Consider the following 27418-nt stretch of genomic DNA (forward strand, 5'->3'; position numbering starts at 1 on the left):
TCTCTGACCGGCTGATTACGGTTACGATTGCGGCTTTAACGGTAGCTGCGTCTTGTTGCTTGATTCTTCCTAAAAACTGGTAAAACCTTCAAGTTATTTTCCAAAGTTTCTTTTGTTATATGTGCAAACAAATAACTTTAAGTGCTCAGCTATCACTTTCTTGAAGTTATACAGTCGTATTTGCAATTATTTCCTTATCTTCAGGGCAGCTTTTCCACCGTTTTGCTAAGTGTACTTGTAGATTGATTTTAAGTTTTACCTGGTTAATAGACATTTCATGTACCATTTAAAAGTATTAAAATGTTCCTTATTCCCTTTATAAAGCTTACTATAAATTTGAACTAAATTACACTTAAACATCAAACAGTTGATTGAATAGTTTTCTTGTATAAATGATCGGACCATGCCAACAGTGTTAAAGCTTCTTAGGCAATTAGATACTTAATTAGACTTTATGACTGAAATCAACTTGGACAGTGCGAAAGGACGATATGCTGATCAGTTTCCTTTTTATGTAATTCGAAAAAATGCTAAATGAAATTTGTCAAGAAAATCTATAGATTTTCATTCTTGCGTCCATTTAACATTCTCAAGGACTGATTAGTGAATACGCCGTGACCTGCGAACCCCTAAATGGCAAAAATTGTTTGAGTCAATGACTAAAATTGGATGTTTTGAATATGGTGGAGAGAGGTTCAAAAAAAGAATTAGGCCTACAGCCAACCAATATCTTAATCAGGCCCTGAACATTCTGCAGTATTATGAAATTGTTTCAGTCAGAGTTAGACTTCATCTTAAAGTGGGATGTAAAGGAAAATTACCTATAACTATATTTCCTGCTATAAAAGGTATGCACTACCTCCAGAAAAAAACTTACGATTTCTAACTCGGTTGTAATTTTTACTTCCTTTTACATAAAAAAGGGAGTATTGTAATAACAAAAAAATGTTAACTCAACTGTTCACTAACTTACCATTTTGATCTGATGTTGAGTTGGGTTTTCCCCTCCCCCCCCCCCCCCTACCGCACATGCATTTTTACCTATCGGACGCCTGAAATATCCATTTTGACAATTCCTAAGTTAATTACCACTAGTTTTCTCCCAATGTCTGTGTACGTATCTCACACAACTCTAAACGGTATGCCTTTGAGATTTGGAATGTTTGCCTCTCCCAGTTTGGTTACATTTGGATGTTAAACTAAATTTGGATGATTAACTAAATTTGTCATCAAAGATTAAATGTTCAAAATTTTTAACTAAGCAGTAATTATATATTTGTTTCAATCACATACAAAACTCAATTTATAACTCCTTTAATGTTGTCTTAAAATTAAAAATATATATATATATATATGAAGATTTTTTTTTTTTCACTTTGAGACACTTAAAACGTGACGATACACGTAACATCTTTGTGGCGTTACATAAAAGGTTACTTACATTTTTAAAACAGTAATTCCATCAAAAAATGCTAGAAATGAACTAGTGTTGAAACAAAAGTTAAATCTGAGAAATTAAGTTTTGATTTTCTTGTATTTACTAGATGTAGTGATGTTTCAAGATGTGGTTGTGTCATGCAATGTAGTTTTTGAGTTAGCAAATTAAAAAAAGATTATTGGTTAAAGCAACTTTACAGTTTAAAAATGCAACTTAACTGTTCCTCTGAGGAGACTATTTAAGCGACTATTTTTTAAATTTCAGGCTACTAAAGCAACTAAATTTTTTTTTATGGCAACCCTAAAATAGTGTACTCTGATTAATTTTGGGGAAAATACGATAACATGAGAAACAATATTGGTATGGTTAAACTCAAAAGTTCAAATTTTGTGATGGGAACGCTGAACGCTAAAACTATATTAGTGAAAATAAAATTGTTGTAGGTGGTCAGATTGTATAATTGTAGCTTTAACTAAAGGTTCCCCTCCGCCCGTCTGAAGAACCAAGAGAAAAAAATTTCTTGAGACAATTTGATTTAATGGTCACAAAAATAATTTTTTTAATAAGTTAAGGTAAAATTGTTTATTTAGGTAAAATTTTTGTTTTCAATTAGAAAAACACACATATTTCTGCAAAAAAATTTATTTTAAAGATGTTTTGCATTGTTTGATTACAAAATTGCTTTTTCTTTAATGTATGTCTGCTTTTTTATTTTAAGCATTATGTCCCGTTATCGTGACAACGGCTGCCCTCCTGATTGCAAAGTATATGTTGGTGATTTAGGAAATAGTGGTACAAAGCATGAAATTGAAGATAGTTTTGGTGCTTATGGTCCATTAACCAATGTTTGGGTTGCTAGAAATCCACCAGGATTTGCATTTGTTGAATTTGAAGATTCACGTGATGCTAGAGATGCTGTAAGAGCATTAGACGGATCGTAAGTATTTTGCTATTTAAGATTTGAAATATTGCATTGCATCACATGTTGTATCATTCCTGCTGTATACATTGTGACAGCCCTTGCTTTAACCCTCACCTGCCGAGAAAACTTAAGAGTTTCACTTCTTGGTGCCATTGTTTTTCACGCAGGTTGAAAGCAAAAGTTGGCAATTTTTTTTTATATAAAAAAGCTGGGATGCCGGAAGAAATTGAATGGAACTGGACAAAAAAAGAAATTTAATGCCTATTGAAAATAATGCAAAATGTGCTTTGAGAAAAAGAATAATGTGCCTTGGTAATTTTTAATTATTTTCTTGAAAGATGCAAAATGAAGAATGTTATCGTCATTACTTTGCAAATGTGCTAAAAAAAACGACAATTTCTTCCAAAATTGTAGTTTCTTGAATATTTTTAAGCATTTAATTTTTATGCAACAAATTCAAAAATATGATCTCAGTTTTTCATATGTTTGGTTATACACAAGATAGAAGTAGACAAGACTTAATTGCCTGAGGTTCCTAAAATAAAATTGGATGTTCATCCCAATGCAAACTTGGGGAGGGGGGAGATTCAGTGTGATGCCAAAAATCTGGGTTCTTCCCCCAAAAATAATCAAATATATTTTAACTTTAAAAATTTTATTATTTTTAAATTTTTTTTATGAAAAACAAAACTATTTAAACTCTCCATCCCTCTCTTTTGTACTTTGAAACTCGGCAACACTGGTGGTCAGTAAGTTTATAAAATTTCCAAGTCTTGACTTGACTTTTATTTGATACGCAATCAGTATATATAATTCGATTAAATTATAATTTTACTACAATAGTTATTAATAAAAAAAATATTTTAAGATTAATCATACAATTAAAATAAATTAGTTATATATTAATCATAATATAATTAATTTTTAATTAAAAAAATCTGAAAACTAATTTTGCATCTGTTTTTGAAAGAAAAAGTAATTTCATTGACAATGAAAAACTTTCTTCCAATAGTTTAATAACATTTCGAACAGTAAGATTTTTTAAAGCAAGATTTGTTTCTGTACAATTTCAATGCTCTGTACAAGCTCTCTTTTATCTCCAAAATATTATTACTTGATGGGACAAACTTAATTTTTATTGTTAAGATAGAAAATTAAGGGATCAATTAGGTATATGGAGACCCCAAAGAGTTCCTAATTTTCCTACTTTTTAGAGCTCTCTCCTTATTTTCCTACTCTTCCTTTTTTTTTCCTATTTTTTCTTTCTTTAGTATAGCACTTCTAATTTGTGCTTTGATTCTTATTTTTACAATACCGCACTGATAATCTTTTGCATGTTTCAATTTTGAAAAGCAAAAGAAACAAGCGGATCCTAAACTTTTCATTGGCTGGCTACAGTAATTTCTGGAAGGAACGCCACGGGGTCTGCATATTAAAAAGTTAAATTTAAGTGACTTTTTTCCACCGTTGCGGCGTTAATGATCGACTTTTCATCGACTTCAGTCCTACTGTTTTAACGAAACAATAAAGAAATAGATACAGGCATTCTAATGCAATTATAAATTATTTACCCGTCAAATAGAAGCTTAAATTAAAGTAAACGGCCAATTGTTCAAAAAGTTGGAAAAGCCAAATTTCCTATTCTCCAATTTTTTGTATAGATTTGCAAAAACGAACCACTTCAAAAATAATTGTGGAAACTAACTTTTTTCTTACATAAATATGATTGTTGTTTATTCTAAATGGTAAACATGATTATAAAATTTCACTTTCTTATAGGGTTGGCAAGGTTTTGGACACTACGGTAAAAACCCTGGTTTTTACCGTCCTGTCCGAAAGTGTTCAAAACTATATTTTTAGAACAATTGTTTTTGTGAGAAAACAACAAAAACAGAATTAAAATGTACCAAAGTAATGTTTTATACTGAACATTAATTCAGTGAGAGCATTCAACTTTTTTATGCAGCTGTTTTTTATCTAGTTACATAGAAGTTGAATTATTGATTAAAATTTCAATTTGTATGCATGAGTATATTTGGTTCTTTTCTTCTGATTTTTTTTTTTTTTTTTTGATAGTAGTAACTAAATTTCCCCTACATTTATGCATGTGTGCAAATGGAAAGCAGAGTTGACAAAGTTTTTACCATCCTATTCAAAACCCGTGTGTCCAAAAGTGTTCCAAACTACTTTTTTAAGAAACTATATTTTGTGAGAAAATATCAAAAACAGAACAAAGTGTGACAAAATTATTTTTTTGACTATTTAATATATTTATTCAATATGAACATTCAAGTAAAATTATATATGTAACTTATTTATGAAGCTGATTTTAATCTAGTTACATAGAAGTTAAATTTTTCACTAAAAATTTTAATTTGTATGCAGGAGGTATTTTTTTTCTTCCATAAACCAAATTTTTCAACACCTATGCATGTGTGCAAAAGAAAATGTTTAAAATATAGTGCAATAATTAACATAAATGTAATAAACTAAAATTAGTTGTCTTGGTAGTGTTGTGAATTTCCTTTCAAAACTCTACCAACTGTTACATGAGGAAGTTTTTATGCAGTATTAATTGGATTTTTTTAAGTAAATATTTTTTAAATGAGCATTTTGAAGAAAAATATCATCAGATACTCATTAATTAAACCTCATTAATAATTACGAATGTTGCAGTAAATATGAATTGATTATATTACACCGCTTTAGCTTTCGCATAGTTTTGGACAGTTTAAGACAGTTTTGGATGGTAAAAACCACCTGTCCTGTCCTAAACCAGTTTTGGACTGTTCAAAACCCAACCCTGCTTTCTTACCTTGCAAAGAGTGCATTTGTGTAAAAAAAAACCACAGCAAAACCTTAATGGGCAAAACGTTCTCGATTTGTGGAGAAAAGTCGGAAGTCAATTTTAATGTGAGGTTCCGTTTTTATTGCTTCACATTTTTGAAAGTTGGGGATATAGAGCCACAAGCAAATATGTACTGTATTTTTTTTTTTCTTTTGAATGCGTATTTTCTACTTTGATCCATCATCAATATCAAGGAGTTGCTCATTTTTAAAACGCAAGACATGAACATCCCCCCCCCCCCAAAAAAATGTTAAATATGTTGCAAATAACTTCTTACCCTTCCAACAAGAAGGGGGTAAAAAGTACCATCATTTTGTGCGTCATGTTTGGAGGGAAGGGGGGACAAAAAATTCTCTTTTTAAAATTCTATTACTTAAAAAATTACTCAAATCGCAGAAAGCACTCTATAATAGTAAAATAATAAACTCTAATAAACAAAAATGCTAGTTAACCGGAGTGCCCAGGCGGGGAAGGAAGGGGAAGTTTTATTTATTTATTAATTATTATTTGGGGGCTTTTATTCTGAAAGGATATTTCCGTTACGCTTGAGGGGTTCTCCATCGCTTCTTTTTTTCTGGGGGGGGGGGGTAATTTGCATTCTAAAATCAACAATTACAGTGAAGTTCATGGACAAAATTCACTGATTTTTAACTTTTCCGAAACAGGTTAAAATGCCTCACAAGCCCAATGATATAGACAGTGGTGTAGCTACGTTTCTGCCGGACGATTCCCCTCTTTGCCACCCTTTCATTGAGACATATCTAATTAGGGTTAGAGCTGGGTTCAAAAGTTCATTAGCATAAAAGCTAAAATTGAGGGAAAAGTTTTAGCAAAATGCTAAAATGTTACACATTCTCATATATTTACATATGCCTCAGTGTCTTTCGTCTTCAGTTGAAAAATAAAACTCAAATTTTATCTGTGACATCTTTGAAGAAATAAGTACAGCAGATATTTTTTTAAACGCAAAATAAAAAAAGAAAACATGATTGGTCTTTAGAAGGTTGCAGTCCCTCCTCCTAATAAAGCAGTTATTGGGGGACATAATGAAGGATAAGACAAAGTCTCATTGAACTTAATAGCTGTTTAATCATCTTATAGCTAAAAAGATTAAGTTGATCATGGCCATGCATGCTTCCTCTCTCTAGGATCATACATTTTTTCTTTTTTTTTTATTAAATTTCTTATTTCAGCAAAAAAGCAAAAATGCATTGCTTTGTTTTCGCAATTGAGATGGTGTTTTCTCATTCTGCGAAAAATGCGACCATAGCGGAAACCCTATATCTAAAACATTAAACCGTCAAAAATTATTGAACTTAAAATTGAAAACTTCATTTAAGGAAGTAAAGGGGAACTAATTTAATCCATATTCTTCCAACCCGAAAAGGGGGGGGGGGGTCAGATGCCAATCTTGGAGAAATATTCTAAATTTGCTTCAAAAAATTGCAGTTAAAAGTAACGTTTGGGGGGGATGGGGTTCTCTCCCAAATCTTCATCAAGTCAGGGTCTTTTCTTAAATATTTTCCGAAATTTAAGTTTTAAAAATAAAATTTAAGTCTGTCTTAGGGAACGAAAAGAGAATGAGAAAGGTTTAGAGGTTCACTTTGGAAATATTTAAACTTTGAACACTAAAAAGCGCAATTGTACAGTCTTACCAAAACCTTACATTTCGAAGGGGTTTTTTTTCTTGGCTTCCACTAATAGATTTAAAGTATGATTCCAAGAACTATTTTTTTTTTTTCGGGGGGGGGGGGGGGTACACGGGCTGGAAAGCTTGTTTTGCATTCATAATTTGTTACGAAAAGGAGAAGTTTTAAACACAGATTTGTTACCCAATAACTGTATTCATTTTCGACATCAAACTAAAATTTGTTGAGTGAAACTGAATCAGAAAATTGGTTTCCAGCAGATGGACTCTGAATTGCAATTATGACTCATACTCAGGCATGGACAGTGTCATTGGTTTCTCAAATAAACAATAATAATTTTTATTGTCTCAAAATGTAATTTCACTACATTTTCTGCATCGAGATTGGTTCCGGCAGAAATTCCTTTTAAGAGAGCAAAACATTCTATGTTTTTCTTTTTAGGCAAGGAGCTCAAAAATTCAGTTTTCTTTTTGACGCTCTTATTTTGTCTCTCACAACAAATGTGGCTATTGTTTTCCTTTGAATAAAAACCTTAAGTTCGTCAGTTCACTAAAAAAAAAGTCAACAAAGTATTTATTAGCTACATGAAAACAGCTGAAATTATTGATGCCTTTTGCTCTTGTTAAAAAACCTTATTTCATCTGGAAGTTCATACAACCTTTTACTAGCATATATATTTCATATAGAAAAGTAGTGATTTTTGCTGCCTATTTATGTCTTCATAAATCTTGCTAAATAGTCTTGACTGGAGAAAACAAGAGTTGACAAAATAAACTTTTTCTGAAGCATTGTCAAAAACTTTCCTCAAGTCAGATGTTTTTTTTTCTTGATTATGCTTGCATGCAGTGGCGCAGCCAGAGAATTTTTCTGGGAGGGGTTTTCAAAATTGAAAATTGTTGCTTTCATTCCCATTCATTTACAATGCATAATTATTCAATATCAAAGAATTTCTACAAATTAGTAATTATTCATTCAAAGTAACTGCTTAAAAACAATAATTCATATTGATATCACTATAAAACGAAGAAAGTGGGAAAATGCACAGAATATTCATTATTGGTTTTTCTTCAATCTTGTATCCCCCCCCCCCCTTTTTTTGTGTGTGTGTGTGTGTTTTTCGCAAGATCATTTAAAACCTCCTCCTCAAATACAGTCATGTCTTTATGAATGTCAAATGCTAGCTAATAACAGTTTCGATCTTTCGATGAGAATTGGTTAATTGCCTCAGAAAATCCGGTGCAATAGGCTTTCTCTCTCTAGATGTCCCTAAAAAGGATTTGTGCAGTGATGGATGTGCTGAGGGACCATGATATCCTCTAGAGCTTTATTGACACCATTTTAGCTATCTTATATCAGGGGGGGACGTGGGGTGCTCATCATGAATTACAACTTTTATATTTAAGAATTGAAAAGTAATTTCGACAACTTCCCGATCATTAAAAGCAGTAAGACATTTTGTTGAAAACTATTCCGCTTGGAAAAGCTCAAATACTTTGCTTTTTTCCCTTGATTTTAACGGAGGAAATGAATGCTTGTGTTCTAGGAGGGGTTTTAATCTCAAAACCCCTCCCGTGGCTGCACCACTGCTTGCATGGCAATGCAAAACATTGGGACAACTACTACTTCAGTCTGAAGTGACATTTTAGATTCTTGATATTGATTGTTTCATTTTTCTTGAAACTGGTGGAAAATAAATGTATGCAACGGCTAACTGTTGCAAAACCCTTCTTATACTTCAAGGGTTCTGCAGAACACACTTTGGGAAACGCTGTATTACAGTAACATTGGCAGGGCTGCCACTGACAACTAAAAAAGCAACTATTGCAAAGAGTTGTAGACTATGACTACTATTTTAGCTTAAATTAAGGCAAAAATGATTACTTTGTAAAAAAACTGCTATTATTTCAGCTTAAAAGCGACTAAAATGTAAATAATGCGACAGATAAAAAAAAGTGAAAACATTTTCTTTTTCCTTTTTTTTTTTTTTTGGAAAAAACACAGCTTGATGATTTTTTTTTTAAATTAAAAAAAAAAAAAAAAGCTTTAGCTCCAAGTTCCTTGGCCAATTTTTTCTAATTTTGAATTCACTCAGGTTTGCCAAACTATGCTAATATCGCCAAATGAGTTAGCACGGCTTTATTTATCACCACAGCCCTTTTTTTTTTCCTGGGGCCATCAAGCACGGGATGGATGTATAAATTCCTCGCCAACGTTATTATTTTCATTTTTCTGTAAACGTTAATAAAACTTAAATGTGCAAATATAAATAAAAACTAAAGATTGTTTTATCTGCAAAAGTGATTGTGAATTTAAGAGCAGTGCTAAGCATTTTTCTATTGTGATTTAAAAGCCTGATCTACCATATAAAATACCAGGGTTCGCGTTTACGCGCTATAGCGGGTTTTTTACGCAAAATTGCGGGAAACGGACGCAACTTCCGTGAAAATTCGGGTCCTGGGGACCCAGAACACCCAAAAGATAAAAGCCAGAAGAAAAAAAAAATGGGGAAAATGCTGAAGATCTATCTAGTGAATGCTTTTAAACAACCAGGAGAATCAGTAGAAAAGGATTAAAATGACCCTATTTCTTTATCAGCTATTCAAACACACCCCCTACTGTTGATCAGTCAATGGAATTTTAGTGATAAGACTGGAGCTTACAGTGACCTCCTGGGCAGAGCTCAGGGAGCAAAATATTGCATGTTCATAAATATCCCATTGTACTGTATTCTAAGAATAAGTTCTCCCTCAACTTTTATCTTGGGAAATTCCTAAAAACAGCAATAAAGACTAAACGTAAGAGTGGTTTCAATGCAATCTTCAGGATTAATACAGGACAACTCTAAAGTTAACGCTTGGATATTTTGCATTCATCTAACCAGAATGACTTTTGAAAATCATTATCTTGCATCCTCAATAAAAGCAGGGGTGAAAAAAAATGGCGAACATTTTCCCGATCGCGCTAAACACAAAGTTCTGAACTTCACATTTTTCTTGTGAAATTGCTTATGAATACTTGAATTTTACACAAAAGCACTTGGATCATGTTCACTTTCTAGTAATTCACCTATTTCTGATGGGCAATTTTTATTTGGACTTGCAAATTTTCAATTAAAATCACGCCATTTTGAAAATGGCGAGATTTTAAAAATAACACGAAAGCCAACACAGATGTTTTGAAATAGTCAAAATGAAGTCAAATATACTAATTTAAGATTGCAAATGAGCAATTTTCATACTCATGTCAGAAAATGTTTCGTTTTTGCGATCACCATTTTTGCGTTGGGTTAATTCGCTTGCAAATTTTTTCTATTTCTAATAAATTGCCAATGATATTTGATAATTCATGGAGGGGGGCTGTTCGCTTTTTTACACCTAGGAATTTTTTTATAAAAGTAAAGGTTAAGGGAGTGCTTGCTGCTTGATCAATCAAGGGCATTTGTTTTTTGTTTCATGGTAAAATCCAACTTTAAAGTAAATTTTGAGTTTATCTTATTGTATTTGATTAAATAGTTTCTCAAATAACTAAGTCTTGCAAGTGTATTATTTGAAAATATGATAATCACAGAAAAAAGGACGAAATTAACCAATTTAATTTATTTCATACCTTTAAATAACTATGTGGATAGTTTCTTTTCCCTAAGTATAAATAGTTGTATATTATTTGTTTATAAGCTAAGATTTCCTGTTTAAAATTTAAGGGACTCATTTTTTCCACCAAAGGACCCAAATCTATTTCATTAATGGGTCCCTGGGACCCAGGTTACGGATAGTTGAGCGCGAACACTGAATACTATAATGTGTTATCGACACTTATGTGTTTTGTAATGTCTATTTGTTTCACGTTGGAGGCAGTGAGAAGAAAAGTAAGTGGCAAAATTAAAAATTTGGAGATAACCAGTGCAAATGGTTAAGTGAACCTCTCCTCTGCTTTGGGGCAAGAGCTTGTAGCTCTGGTAGTTGCTGCTATACAGCATGATTTAGAAAAAAAATTCCATGAAAGCCTACCTAGGATGTTATCTTTACACGTGTTTTACTCAAAACTTGAAAATGTCCACTTGCATCTTTTTGCTTCTCACTGACTCATTTGTAAGTCCATATTCAAACCCTACTAATAGTGAAAATTTTTGGGGGATGACGTGTTAAAATCTTTCAACCACATGCCTACTAAGAACCATTAGAATTATATGAGTGCTAATAATACTGTGGGCAGGTAAACGACAGTATCTGCAGAAATGAATTTTCGAAATATTTGATGAAACGAGTTTTGAATTCGATATTAACAATGGGGAAATGTTGAAATTTGACATTTTTCTCCGCACTTTTTTTTTTTTTTTTTTTTTGAGGAAGACAAATTGGCAAGCTTGCACAATAAAGTTAATGTACAATGCATGACAAAAACACAAAGAAAGAAAAATATTACTGTATATGTGTAAGTGATTGTGAATTTAATAACAGTGTTTTTTTCTGAATTTAAAAGTCTGTTGTACCTAAAAAAATAGCTATTGTATTAGCAATGCTTCGAAACAGAATTGTGTTCAACTGTAGTTGACATATGGTAGACAGCCGATGGTTTCTTTACAGACTACTCGGTTATCCATCATCATAGCTGCCAACCTCAAGATAAAAAAAATAGGAGCACTAAAGGGTAAAAATAGGAGCAATGAGGGTTAAAATAGGATCACGAAATCATGTTCCTATTCAAAAATAGTCTTTTGTACATATCCTATATGCATTGAAAATGCATTGCATAAGAACATATTGAAAATTAAAACACAATTACTTCTCATACTTGGAAGTAAAACAACTTCATGGTAAAGGTCAAGGCTCGGAAATTTTCTAAGTGGCCAGTGGCCACTAGACTCCAAAAACTTAGTGGCCACCACTGTCGCCAAAGTTTTGAAATACAAACTGGGGGGGGGGGGGAGCAGTTTTTACAACTTACATAAGAAAAATATATGAATAGGACTCTCTCTCTTTGCACATTCTAAAAGAGAGTTATTCAATACTTTTTTTTTTGCACATGGAAAATTTAGAGTAAAATAGTTTTCTGAATTATCTTTAAAAAAAAAAAAAAAAAAAACAAATAAATAAATGAGAAGTCAGCAGGAACCTTCATTTTCGATGAAATAGTTTTAGTTTATAGCAAAGCCTCCTAGGCAATGAGAGAGGATCAAATACAGATAAAATTTCCCCTTCAAGAAAGTAATTAAAAAAAAAAAAAAACATAACTTTTTGCCTTTTTTTTATTTTTAATAGTTTGCATTCAGACAAACAACCAATTCTGTTTTCGGAAACTTAGGCTATTAATAGTCTAGTCTACTTCCATGTTGCAAATGACCAAACATGGCAACAACGCGAAAAATTTAAGATGATAGATTTTTGAATTTTTTGCTTTAAAAGTAATTATAAATAATTAATAATCCTTAAAAAACTAAAATTTAGACGAAATAGTTAGTTTTTAGCATATTAGTGTCTAAAGCAATGATGATAAAATAATATTCTGAAGAAAAAATTTTGAATTTTAAGAAAAAAAAAATACGAATTTTCCGGAAAAAAAACAGCTTATTTTGCATTACTTTCAATAGTTTGCATTGCAATAAACATCTAGTTCCGATTTTGAAAACTTGGTCACTTACAAGTCTTGAGTACTTAAATCTCGCAAATGACCAAATATGGCGACTAAGTCAAAAATTCAGATATAAAATTTTGTATTTGTTGCATGAAAATAATTTTAAAATAAAAAACCCCATGAAACTACAATTTAATTGAGAATTTTTAGCCCATTCATGTCCAAAGCAATAAGGTAAGATGAAATTTTAAAAATAGTACAATTGTTTTCATTTCTTAATAAAATTATTTAAAATAACAAAAAAAAAATTTTTTTTTGCAGCACATGTTGCTTATTTTCATTAGTTTCCAGTTAAAAGAAACACCCAATTCTGCTTTGTCTTTGAAAATAAAGGCACTTAAGCATCGTCTACTTCCCTGTTGTGAATGACCAAACATGGCGGCTACGTTTTACACGTAGCTGAAATGTTCTATGAAAAAACGACGTTCTCCGATTGACGCTCCCCCTCAGTGTTTATCCTGACACTAATACTTCCAAAGCATCAAATTGTCTTCTCTTTTGTTGTGTTTGTGCACAATTCCTGCCTTCGAGGATAGGCAAATTTCTTCTTTTTCCTCAGCAATCGAAAAGTGTACTAGTCAAGTCAAAAAAAAAAACGGAGTTTTTTGGAATAAATCGGATTTTTGGAGCACGCAATAAAAATCGGAGAAACTCCGGGAAAAACGGAGCACTTGGCAGCTATGCATCATATCCTATTATGAAAAATGGCAAAAATTTTGCTTTGTTTAATGGGTATAGAGAATAATAGGAATGATAAGTTGCTTTATTTAAGACAAAAAACCGGCTGATTAGACTTAAAAGAAATTTAAAAAAGAATTTTTTTTAAAAACTTTTATGTTTTGAGACATTTTAAAAAAATACCGGCTGTAATTTTTTCATACTTTTATAAATATATTTAACACATGCACAATGCTTTCACATTCTTATTGAAATGGCATGAAGAAACCATGTCCAGAACGCTATTTCTGTGTAACTGAGGAAAGCTTTATATATCATGCAGCTGAGGTATGTCTACTCATCAAAGTACTATATGTATCATGATTTAATATTAATTCTATTTTTAAAAAATTGGAGACTGTTTTAGATACTACTTATCTTGTTTGGCGACTATTTTTCATTTAAGAGGCTATTAAAATGACTATTTTTGGGACCATAACCCAATGGCAGCCCTGCATTGGCGAGCAAATGATCGTAGCCAATTGGCATAAAATTTATCATCCATTATTTGTAAATGTACAGGCGAACCAAATGACCTTTTAATTTTCTACTACGGGCAAAGCCGTGCGGGTACCACTAGTAAAATATATGCCTGTAAAATGTTTATGTTTGTTTAGAAAATATAACTATGTACCTCTCTTTCTAAACTTCTCTAGAACTATTTGTGGTCGTCGAGTAAGAGTAGAACTATCTACTAGACGGTCCAGAAACAATTACAGAGGTCCACCACCACGCTCTTCTCGTCCTGATGACCGCTGTTATGATTGTGGAGAGAGAGGACACTATGCACGTGACTGCAAACGTTACAGTAGAAGGTAATTTTTGGCTTATCTTTATTCAAAAACTGTTACCATTTGAAATTTGAGAATTTGCCATTTGTACTGTACAAATATATATGCTAAATGTTCTTCCTAAAAACATTTTTTTGAATCCTATCATAAATAAAGCTTGAAGGGGATTCATTCTGTTGCTTAAAAATTTTTGAATTTTAGCTCCTGGCTGCTTTATCATCAAGACTGTTTTCCTATCACATGATTAAAAAAATAAAAATAATAAAAATAGCATTTTCCTTTTATAAAGAGTTGAAAATTTCATTTTAAACTTTTGTTCTACTCATTTTGTCATTAACAGTTATAAAATATCTATTTATTCGGAGTGAGTTTAAAGGAACATCAAAAAGGCTAAGTATTAATGCAGCAAACTTGTATAAATCTTTGATGGAATATCTGATTTAGATTCAATTCAACCAAATTTTCATTGTTGCCATCATAGCAATATTTAAACCTAAAATTGAGCAAAATAGATTCAAAAAGTTCATTTGATAGAAGTTTGATAGTTTTGTCAGATTGAATCAGTATTTTCTTGTTTACACTATTTAATAAGAAAATGTTTAGCTATATTTCAGGGAAAAGTACTTCAAATGTGCAATTTAAACTAAAAGTGATTTAAGCTTTTTACTCCCCTTTCAACTATAGCGCAGCATTTGCTCTAGACCAGTGGTGCTCAATCTACATTCCGCAGAGCTGACTCTAGTTGCCTGCTTTGTTCAGTGTTACAAATTAAAAACCAGTTAGTCACAATGTCTCAAATTTAGAGCTAAGCATTGAAAAATTTATTTTTGGAAGCCAAATGCAAGACTTCTAGTACCGACTCTTACTCAATTCGAGATGGCACTGCGCCCAGCAGCGTTCCTATCCTATCCTTTTTGTGCCCAGTGGCCCCTAACTTCTGTTTCCATGTTTTTCAGAGTCGATCTAAAATAATGTCACGACGGCTGGGTAACGGGATTTTTTTTTTCATTTAACCCATGGGTCTCAAGAATATCTTAAATTTATTGAATGCAATGTCTGCTACATTAAGGATGACCAACCGATGACACAAGTGCCACACTGTGGCATGGCAGGGTAAAAGTGGCACACACAGACTTATTAAAAAATAAAAAAAAAATAGAATATGTTATTTTCAGGATCTTGAAAAAACTCTAAAAATATTACTCACATTCAGAGAAAACGTTTAAAATCTTACTTGTAATTTATATTGAAATAGAAATACAATGAAGTCAAAATATGGTCAATTCTATAACTTATTCTGGAATTATAGTGATGCTTTGTATTGATGACTAACAGGGGCAAGGAGGTTGGCGCACAAATTGTTTGAGCTACAATATTGCAATTATTTATTATTAGTTTTTAACTAAAATATATAATTAAAGCTAAGAAAATACAATGAAAAAAATTAAATGTTTGCAGAAATAGAGCGCCTTGCATAGTTGGCAGCATAGTTACATTGCTTGAAAATTACTTGAAGAGAAAGTAGTAAAACATTCAGAAACATTAGTTAGCAAATCATTATTTACCATCTATCACGAAGCTCTTTTTGCTAAGGATTTAAACCTGTCTTTTCTTGCTGACATTTGTAGTGTTAATAAAGTACAAGCTCGTACTTTGTTACAGCTCTAAAATGACTTCATTGCTGTGCACAGACTTATGACCAAAAAATGCGATTTTGGCTAAAAATCACTTAATCAGCCCATAAGTGATAATTTTCATTTTTTCCATCTTTCATATTTTTCAATATGTTGAGAAAAAAAAATTTGTAAGTGGCACGCAGAACTTCAAAAGAAAAATCAGTGAGAGGACAACTGAACATCTTTTTTTCTCCAGAAAGTGTCACCCCCTCCCACAAAAGTTGGCCACCCCTGTACTAGATTCCCCCCCCCCTTTCTTTCATGTTTTCTCTCTCCTCGTAATCTATTTACTTACAATCGGAAATGTGCGATTATTTTCTTCACTTGATTAAAGGTTTTAGCTTTGCAGAGGTTGTTTTCAAGATTGCAACTATTGCTTTCAATTTAAATTAATAGCATTTTCACTTTTGCAGCTTTATTGCATTTTGTTTTTAAAAAAAATAGAAAGATCACAAATTGGAAAGTTGGCTTAAATTTGAGAAAATGTCTAATTTTGACAATAACTGCGATATGTTTTAAGATACTTCTGTGAAATTATCTATCAATTTTTTTTTTTTTTTTTTTTTGAGATTAAATAACAGAATTTTTTAAAAAATACTAAGCACTTTTCATAATGCACTCAAAAGGACAAAATAAAGAACAATTCAAGTATTCCTGTAGTTTCCAATAATTGCAAGAAAATGACACTATAAGCAAAGAAGAGTGCGCCTCAAGTCATGTAGAGAATTCCTTATCATTATCTAGCTTTGAATCATAAATTTGAGTGTTGAAACATGCATATTTTTCTTAATGGGAAAGTTTGGTTCCTCTCTACGATTTAGTTATACGTGTACTAATCCATTTAAATATAAAAGGTTTCCCAAACAAATTTATGTTTCACAACATAGAAGTTACTCGAGATAAAGACCCTAATACGTCTCTTTACTTAGCCTTCTTATCGATCATTGGTGTAGGCGAAAATAAAAACCTACAAGAGCAATAACAGTGCAGAGCAATACATTTCATGCTTGCTTTAGAGAAGCCTTGATTCAAACTTTTCATTATGATTACTATTAACTTCTGTTGCAAGGCAACAGAATTTAATAGTAATCATAATGACTATATATAGGCTATAACTTCTGTTGCAAGGCAACAAAATTTGTAACAATGGGTTTTATATTTAAATATTTAATGAGGAATTTACATGAAATTTGCTGTTTTCCATCCTAATTGAAATAATTTTATTTTAGAACTTTAATTTTTCAGCGCTAAGTTGTACCTTTAGATAAAGCAAATCATTTAGTGAAATCCCGAAGTTTTTAAGTGGTCTAGTTGCTGAGATATAAGCACAATCAGGCCAAGTATAATAAAAGTGCTTAAAAATTAAATCACTTGAAAACACTTCACTACTTACTTAACATAATTTATTGCAATTAGGTTTACAACAAAATTCTATGAATCAAATTTCTCTGTTCCCCCTTTAAGACAGCAGTAACTGGCATGAAAATATCAATCTTACAATAGATTTTCTTCATCTAAATTCTTTAGAATTTCTAAAGTTTTATAGACTAGAAAGTTGCCCGTCATGGTATGACGGGTGAAAATTTGCTCCTACATTTGACCGCAGCCATTGCCTGTTTGGTGATATTTTGGTAGTTTAAGTTTTACCCCAACTACAGTGAATTAATCCTTAACTTCAGTAGATAGCAGTCATTGTTGACCATTTCTACGTTTCTTCATACTCCTAAAATGACAGTCTTACCAGTAAAAGAGTTAAGTCACCGGATCAAGTTCCGCCTTGTCACAATAAAGTCTTTCTCTGCATGTTACTCCCTATCAAATTATCATGCCATGGCGCGAGTTTCATTGTTGATACACATAGGTTGCTTTATCATTGGCAATTATTTATATGAGGATTCTAAAATTTTCCTCCAGAATTATGTTGCAACCCTGTCTTATTACACACAACAGATTATAACATTTCGGAATCTTAATTTATGAACAACAGAAACGATCCTAACTTCAGTATAAATCACAAGTATTTTAATTATAGTAGAGTCTTGAAAATCTGATATAATTGGGGCTCGCCCTACCTCGGATTACTGAAAACTCGAATTATCTGAAAAATTCTTTGGACTACATAAGGACATGTGCTGTTTAATTCCTTATGCTATGAAAAGGAAATATTGTCTAATCTAAAAATTTATCACTGACATATCAGCATAAATTTATGTTTTAATTAACCCTAAACGAGTTTTGATTAGTTTATTTTCTTGATGTCTGCATGTACTTATGTGTAAACTTGCAGGCAACCAAAAACTGCCCTTTGATCATCCTCGAATAAGTTTTGATGAATTTTGTCGTGACATTTGTTGCTATGTGTAAGCGTATGTATGTATCTCACATAATACAAAAACTGTCATAAATGAATAAAATTTTACATATACACTTTGTACACGTCAAGTTTTGCACTTTCCTTTTAAATGGCAATCTGATATTCCAAGAGCTGTTAGCTCATTCTTTGGGGCAAAACAATGTTTTAATTTCAAGTTATTTTTTGTATTAACCTACTTCCTACTTTCTTCAAGGCGTTTCTTAATCCATCTCTAACATTCAAAGAATTTCATATCACTTAGCAGCTGTTATTGATATAAACCTTTCCATTTCTTTTTATTACCTTATTGCATATTGTTAGGGAAGTTCTACATAGTAAAATATTTAAATTTTCAGATTAAAACATTTTTTGTCTATAAAATGTAAACCTTAAAAATATCAACAAAGCACCTCGAACTTTTGAGACTCGGATTTTCGAGACTCTACTGTATTTCCAGACATACACCGAATACCGATAAATTCTTGCCATATCCAAGCTTAAGTAGAATAATTGTAGGCTTCTTTGATACATCCCATTTCCTTAGGTATGAATTATAATTAAATCTGATCCTCATTGTAGTGGCCAACTTTCTAGACAAATGTTGCTTCATTACATTTTAATGAATGATGAGAAGCCGATATTTGTCTAGGGTTTACTTCACACTAGTCTTGAAAGTCATGGCCTATTTATCTGTCTAAAATTTTTTCAGCTTAATTCTGCGCTTCGTGGAAAGAAACTTGGTTTCTGCATGCATGTTACCATTACATCTAGCAATTAGTTCCAAGTGACATTTATGTCCTTGACATCCCAGCCTACTTACGCTACTCTTCGGGGTCTTCTGTAAACCTGCCTAGCAAAACCAATGTGAGACTATGATTAGTTCATCAATCATCTCATCCTAACTCTGCGCTTCTCTGCGTAGTCTTCGAGGCCTTCATGTTGGTATAATCCATTGAGCCTGCAAAGTAGCTTCAGGCATCAATCAGTCTTCTGGTTTAATGAAAGAATGAAGGTACATATTTGGGTTCTACTAAAATGATTACTTTTCCTTTATTTAACAAAAATAGAATATTTTGTATTAGTATGTTTTTTTTTAACATTCAGATTCACTTACAAATTAAATTGCTTAATTTTGTTGAGATTAAAAAGTAAAAAAAAATCTAATCTACTGAGGGTAAAGGTTTTTTATTTTTTTAATGCAAATTCTAATTTAAATGCAAAATTTTGTGAATTTCATGTTTAATTGATTTACTTATGAATTCCGCCTCCTTTTCCAAAAAGCAAAAGGTAATATTATGCACATTCATGCAGTATATGTTACCCTTTTCCAGTATGTAGAAAGAAGTGATAAATAAATACGTGGTTTGACATTGAAGTCTTTATAATGTTGATTTTACGTAGTTAAAACTTCATTTATTTTCTCAAGTAGCATGCAAATGTTTCTTCATTTACTGAAGCTAAATATATATTATCCACTTTCCCCATTTTAAGCATATGGTTTGATGTTTTTAGGAAAATATTAATATACTTGAAAGGTAAATATCATGTCTCCTATTCCTTTTTTGTTTTTAATCTGATTTTTCCCTAACCTACTCAGATCCCCTGCTAGAAATCGTCGAAGTAGATCCCGATCTCGTGGACGATCTGCTAGTCGTAGCCGATCAAAAACTGCTAGTAGATCTCCAAGTAGAAGTAGAAGTGCTACTCATAGCCGTTCCAGAAGCAGGAGCAAGTCTGGTTCACGAGGAAGGTAATCATTATTTTTTTAAAAAAATTCTTTACATTAGTACTGTTCCACTGGAAAAGCTACCCAAGTCTGATCTTTGGACACTATGAATGTGCAAGTTTAATTACTAGATAAAATGAGCAAGTAAAACATATGTCTAAAACAGAACTTGAGTCATTTTTCTAGTGGATCCCTCTTTTCTATAAGTCATATTTTATGGATAAATGTTTGAGGTGGCAAACAGTTGTGCAGTGCCTTAAAATTGTTTTTTCCCCTCCCAGTTGCATGTTTGGTGTCATTTCACTCATTAAAATTCTGGAGAGCAGCCATGTGATTTTTCTTTCAAATAGATACAAAGCATTGAAAAATTATATTGTGATCAAAATCCTTTACAGGGTTTATTGACTGAAACTCTTTAAAAAAGCAAGTTTATGTCATGATTAATCTTATTACAGGAAATGCACACACAACTTTATTTTCTAAATATCTGGTTTCATGAGCGAAGTTTGAAATTACAATTGATAATGAATGTGTTGAAGTAGTGTTTTAAGTATAATTGCATCCAAATAATCTCTGGTGCAGTTAGCTATATTGGTAATTTTTTGTTTGTAGTAGAAGTTTAATTGGAATAAATATTGCTAAACAATAAATTAATTTACGAATGAATTGTTTCTGATCTGAAAAACCTGGACTTAATAGGTGTTACAAGTTGAATAATTAAGGAGCTTTAATGTTAGGAATCAAATTTTTGAAAATCTTAACCTAACATTTTAGATGTACATGTTCAAAAGATTTTTTTTTTTTTTGGGGGGGGGGGTTAGTTCCTTTAATAGTATTTTTTGAGCAATCAAAAAAATTTTCAAATGTTGAAAGGAAGAACTTCAAATCTTTTTGTTCTAAAATCCCATAATCAGAATTTTCTGTATTATCCGGCATGCCCGAAAAATCGAGGTTGGGGGAAAAAATATTAATGCACTATGAAAAATATACATGTTCTGCTTAAAAATGAATCTAAGTTCTATACATAATCTTATTAAGATTAATAAACAGTTAAACAGTAATGTACAAAATTAACATTTTATTACAAAACTAATATTGTCATTTGCATACCTGCCAAGTGCTCCAGAACTTCCGAAGTTGTCCGGAAATTTCGATCAACCTTGGATTTTCCGCGTCAGTTTAAGTTTGCTCCGGAAAATTCAAAGTCCCCCCCACCCGCGGCAAAAAGGCCGTTCTTCCCCTCGCAGAGAAGGGTGGAAAGTGGATTGCGCTTTTTTTTCTCTCTCAGCAAGTGGAATTTAGTCAACTTCAAAGGTTTCTGGGAAGGGGAGGGGAGGCGATGGCAAAAGGAGAAACTGGCACTCTCACGTCTCATGCGATCAATGTTAGGGAGAATTTCTAATCTAATAATATCTCCCCAATATTTCCTTTGATACTAGCAGAGTGAGTTCTGAAATAAGACTAACAAACTATTTCTAACTTTCATGACGTTTATTTAAACAATAACGTAAATAGTTAAAACACGCTGTAAATGATAAAAATAAATACTAAGAACATAATATCTCCACATGCTACTTTTGTACAAGATAACTAATACTGTAATGCAAACTGCATGACTATCGACTAAAAACTTCGACGAAGAAACCCATTTGGAAATAAGCTAACTCCAGCTCATCATTTTCAATAAAGGACGAGGGGCACGAACAAACAAGTTCGAATACCGATCTAGCGACCGCCTACTACGACAAGAAATGTTCAAAGAGAGAAAGAACATAAGCCGCAAGCAGTTTAAATATCCCCCAGGTCATTAGCATATCCGAGTCACATGAATGGACACTCATCAGTGCTATCGTTAAGCACACGTACCATCAGATTCCTTCTAGAAGCTTCGATGTGACGTCATCCACTACGGAGTTTCATTAAATTACTTCTGTTTCATTAAATTTTTGGTTGCTCAGTGTTAAACTAATTATACCAATAATGAAGCACAAAGAGTGCCTTTTATTTAAAAAATCTCCATATATATATATATATATATATACAGTCGAACCTCCGTATATCGAACTTTCACAAATCGAAATTTTCTAGATATTAAAATCTCAGCAAACTTCTACGTTCATTACATAGAAAAATTGTTTCTATATATCAAAAAAATCTCAACATATCGCGAATTTTTTTTCGAGACATTCGTAGATTTTTTTCCACTTCTGACTGTTTGTCCCATGAAAAATGAAAATTAGGGGAGAAAATTATGCCCACAATAAAGGTTGCTACGAAACTCAGGAATCTGGGGTTGAGGGCTGTGTAGATAGGTCGTTCTGTAGTTCTTAAATTCCCTCAAGTTTATTTCAAATCTAAGTTGTAACCAATAACAATGTAAAATCAGTTTCAAATTGATCCCTTTTGTCTGCTGACTATCAGTCCTAGTCTTTTTAGCTTCAGTAAAAGTCATTCAAGTAGATTGATTTTTTACTTTTCTTTCGATTACACTGTCGAAACGAAATCCCCCTAATGTTGCGAATCAAGTTAATTGTCGAAGAATGAAGATGTATGACGGCGCAAAAATGTAATTTCTGTTAATTTTTTATTTTTCAACTTTAATCCGATCGTATAAATTAGAAATTAGGTTTTAAACACGAAAATTAGCTTTAATTTTGGTGTTTTAGGAGATTTGTACAATAAAATCGTTTCTATATATCGAATTTTTTTTCCGGAAATTTGATACTTCGATATATGGAGGTCCGACTATATATATATATATAGTATATATATATATATATATACTTTCTAACTTTTGCACTTCATTGTTTCAGTTGACAAATAACTCATTTAACTACATATTTTAAGAACAAGAAGTTAGTTAAATATAATTTTATTCATTTGTGGTTCTGATTCCATCTTCCACCATCGACAATAAAACATTTAAAAATATGTAAATTAGTGTGATGTCAAACATGCATGTTTTAATTTTATTGTAACTTATATTTTAGGCCATGAAGAACCTTTAACCTGAACATTCTCACGGACAACATCCAGTGAAGAAATTTTAACAATTTTATCTGGATTGCAAATAGTAACCTTTGAACATAACTATTATTTTATGTGGGGAAAAAGGATAAATATATTCCTTTTTGTTTTACAATCATTTGTAAACTGAAATATTGTTAAGCATTTTCACATTTCAATTTATATATTTCACACTAATGTTTTGAAAATATTGTCATGACTCCACAAAATTTTTTTTTTTTTTGGGGGGGGGGGGAGGTGACTAAAATTGAAAGAAATAGATATGTAACAAAAATTTTAAATTTTTTGCGACACAAAATGTATGACACCTTAGTGTTAAGAACGATAAAAGCAATTATTTTTAATGATAACTTTTGTCCTGGTAGATTAGTACTTGATTATTAATTTTGGTTATTTAATATCAGTTTTAAACATCAAATATTGGAATTTGAGGTATATGTTCAAAATATTTTTGAATTTGAACTTAATTTCAAATGTATATGAAAGAATGTATACTTTTCAAGTTGGCTAGTAAATGTGTTTTACTTTATAATCCACTTATCACCAAAAATTCAAATTTTGAATTTGGTACAATTGTATCTTTATACTTGATTATTTCCACACAACTTCATTTTACAATGAAGTTTTATGTTTGAAATTAACTTAAATAGACGGGTTCCTGAGATGTTTGTTTTATAAAATAAAAAAAAAGAAAAGGAATTTGTATATGTAATCTGCTAATAGATTTATGAAACATGTATCATTTTTTTATGTTGAAATAAATATTCAGTTCTTTAGCTTTATTTTTTTTTATTTAATACAAAGAAATATGTACATGAAGCATATAATGAACTCCAAAACTTTTGCTTAAAAGTTAGCATGTTATAATATTAAAATTTTGTTCAATACCCATCACAATTGAATAAATATAGCAATATATTAGCAATGAAATGTTCAGGAGCATATTATATAGGTCACATTTGCATTAACTATGTCATTAACATTAACTTTAGTATTTCTAAAAACAATGATGAAAAACATGGTTTTCTTAACACATTTTTAGACTTTCAGCATACTTGCCAACCTTTGAAGAAAAAAAAAACAGATTCCACTAGAGGTATATAGAAGATTCACCAGTGACATATCTTCACAACAGAATGATTAAATTATGCTTTTAACGTAAATACTAAATTAAAGTGAAATGGGGATTTTTCGCAGATGTAAGCTAATTGGTAGCAGCATGAAAAATAAACTGAAAAGGAAAAACAAATAATGAGTGAATTTTCCTTAAAGTTTCGTACATTTCCCGGTCTGTACCGAAAAAATAGCTACAAAAATTTAATTACTAAAATCCGGAAGAAAAAAGTTAATACATAATGAAAATAAAATATAAGTATCTATAGGGTCGAACATGTTGAATTAGCTTCAAACTTTCAAAATAATTGAAACCTGCTGCTATTTTCGGCAAAGCACGTGCTTCGTTGAACATGCAATGTGGAAAGCTTCCAAAAAATTATTTTTTACCAAATGAGTTATTAATTGGAAAAATTCTTATTCCCTAACATTGGTACACTAGAAAAGGGCGCAATCTATTGAGAAGAAAGTGAAATTTTCTGATGATTGACTGCAAAAACAGGAGAAATTCGTAGAAAACGGGAAATCGGGAGATGGAAGCAACAAATGGAAGTCTCCCGATGAAAACAGTAGAGTTGGCAAGTATGCTTTCAGCAATCACAAAATTTTACATTATAGCTGCCAACATTAAGGGGATTTCTTGGTTCCTATGCTTTTAAAAAACCTTGAAATCTGCTTACAATATGAAAAAGTGTCTTTTGTCCTTGAATTTTGTTTTAAACAAATTTTTTGTAAAGATGACCATTTTTGCCGCAATTTTTTATGGAGGTTCTCCGATTACAGGGGTAAAAAATCAAAAATTCATTTGTGTATTAGCAAAAATGTCATTTTTGTATTAGGATAACTTACGGTTTTGTAAGAAATTTTTGAACATGATCACTACACAATATAAAGCAAATGCAAAATACTTGTAGCAAAAAATACATAATTTTTAAAATCCACTTTGGTCACTTAAAAGTGTGCAGAAGATACTATTGGTAAAAGTATGATTAACTAAATACGCACTTAACTAGTATCTTAATTTAGTTGTTTCATAGCATTTGTTACAAACATTTATCACACACAACTATAGCATTTAAGTTAAGAATTGTTTCTTAAAAAACATTTATACCATCACAGCAAAGTTTTAAACTGGATTTCATCAGTCCTTAATTTTTAAATATTTTACTCTTATTGTCATTTTAGGTGAGTAAATAGACACTCATCCTTACTGCCCACTATTAAGATTGATTTTGAAGCTTTTGTGTGTTTTGTTTAAGGTTATGTCTAAAATGCTGAAACTTTTAGATGAACTAGAACAAAATCAGCATTTATTATTTTATTGTTGCTAAAAAGTTCAATCATGAGCTACTCCTTGAAAATAGCTCATTCTATAATTGAATAGTCATTAAAATAATTTCTTATTTTGTGTATGAAATAAACCATGGATTTATACATAAAATTAGGGAAACATGGGAAGAATAAGTTTGAGTGTAAAAAGGAGTTTTAAAATAAAAGTAGGGATAGGACTTGATATTCAATGTTTGAAAATCCTGCAGGAACCGAGATTTAGAAATTCAGATTACTTTTGTTTTTTGGAATTTAAAAACTTAATTTTTTTTTTTTTTTTAAGATTTGAAAAAAAATACATTCAGAAGTTTTTCTCCAATATGCAGTAACATTACAAGTAACAAACATTTTTACAGCAGATAAAAATTGCGAACTTTTTAACCACATTTTAAAAAGAAGTAAAATGACATAAATATGTTTAAAAAGTCATCCAGTGTGACTCGAGCAAGAAAAAGTTTTTGGAATAGCAATAGTTTTATCCCATCGGGATTTAAAATTCCTTTTTTAAGAAATTTCATTATTTTAATGATATTTACTTCATTAGAGAATTCAGGGGAAGGCTTCAAGATTCTGGAACCTCCCAAATGAATCCAGAGAGTTGGCAGCTATGCTACATTGATGTATGCAAGATGATCTCATGTGTTGTCCTTAACTTTGTTTTCATTCCTTGAGTAAAAGGCTTACACTTAAGCAACTACCATTAAAAGGTAATATGTAATACAGTGAAACCTCCGAATAGCGGACAGCCAAGGGACTAGAAGTTTTGTCCGTTATTGGGAGGTGTCCGCTATTAGGAGGAACTACTTAATTTACCTTTTTCAAAATGGGCTGTTGTTCCCTTTGTAGAACATAATCGAAACAATTGCGAAAGGTTTACTACATTTTACATCAAGTGTAGTTAATCTGTTTGGAGTAATACCCCACTTATTGAGAAGTTCCTTGCACGAGCAGCTCTGAACCATTTCATGACAACCTCGTCGATTTCACTGGTTTCTGTTTTGCGAAACTTTACATTTTTTCAATTTTCATTCGAACTCACAATCCACAATTATCTAATTTCGTCTTTATCTTTTAAAATTTCGCTGATTTGAATTTTCCCAACTTGAAAACGATCGGCAAGACAACGCACACTTATTTTTTCTTTTTCGGCAACATCCAAAACATTAATTTTTTCTTTCGATGTCAGTTTCTTTCTTTTAGTTGCCATTTTAAAACTCAAATAGTATTGTCACACAAAAAAATCAAGCAAATCAACACGAATATGCCCGCTCCTTCAGGAAAGTTTGCAACTGCAAAGCTACGATTGCTACATGAAAAGCAGTTTCGCTTGCCTGGGATATTCATCTCAGGGTATGAATATCCCATTATCAACAGCGGCGATTCGGCGGAGCAACCCCCTCCCCCCCCCCCCCACACACACTTTTTATGGTTAATTTATTTATTTTATCTCGAGTCACTATTGCATGATTGACTGTTGGCAATATGACCTTGAATATGGGCAAATCTTTTTCATATCTAAAAATTAAACAACCCAACGAAACCACGGCACCATAAAGCCGACTACTACCGGCGCCGGTCTGTTCAATTGCATCTCCCGAGAGACCCAGTTAGAAAAAGCGCCCAGTTTCCTCTTTTTTATCTTAACTTTTAAATAGTTATTGTATACAAAATTCAAACGTACATTATTTGTTAGACTGAGATTAGTATTCACTTATCTACTTCAATACTCTCAAAACTAGCCATAACAAAATTGACTTTTTTTTCTTTTTTCATTTTTTGCTGCCGGCAAAAAATACCATGTCTTTTAGTTCTTTTTTTTCTGCCCTCAACTTTTAAGCCCCAATCGCTGCCTCTGCCCATTACCACCCTTTTAATTCCAAGAAAGAGTGATAAGGGAATGACGGGGGGGGGGGGGATATCAGTTGTGGATGATGAAAAGCTTTGTAAGGCAAGCAGTTACTAAGATATTCTGTGAAAAGAAAAAAACCCGGAAGTGCTACGATCGCAAGGGAAATTTTTTGTGAAATAACTGTCCGTTATTCGGAGTGTCCGTTATTCAGAGTGAATTACATGGAACGGCCGATATTGAGGGACTGGGACTTGCAAAAATGTCCGTAAATTAGAGGTGTCTGTTATTCGGGGGTGTCCGTTAAGGGAGGTTTCACTGTATAGACATATTGATTTCATTTTTAGCTGAT

The 27418-nt window shown here is 31.8% G+C and overlaps 1 protein-coding gene across 1 annotated transcript; it reads left to right on the forward strand.

Annotated features, from left to right (window-relative positions):
- On the forward strand, nt 1-27239 carry LOC129229543 (serine/arginine-rich splicing factor 7-like). Its single transcript, XM_054863868.1, has 5 exons — nt 1-79; nt 2157-2375; nt 13862-14020; nt 19623-19775; nt 22742-27239. The coding sequence occupies exons 2-5, from the start codon at nt 2161-2163 to the stop codon at nt 22746-22748; spliced, it is 534 nt and encodes a 177-aa protein (XP_054719843.1). The 5' UTR covers nt 1-79; nt 2157-2160; the 3' UTR covers nt 22749-27239.
- The last annotated feature ends 179 nt before the right edge of the window (nt 27240-27418 follow it).

This window comes from Uloborus diversus, chromosome 1 (assembly GCF_026930045.1).
Source record: "Uloborus diversus isolate 005 chromosome 1, Udiv.v.3.1, whole genome shotgun sequence".
NCBI classification, from domain to species: domain Eukaryota; kingdom Metazoa; phylum Arthropoda; class Arachnida; order Araneae; family Uloboridae; genus Uloborus; species Uloborus diversus.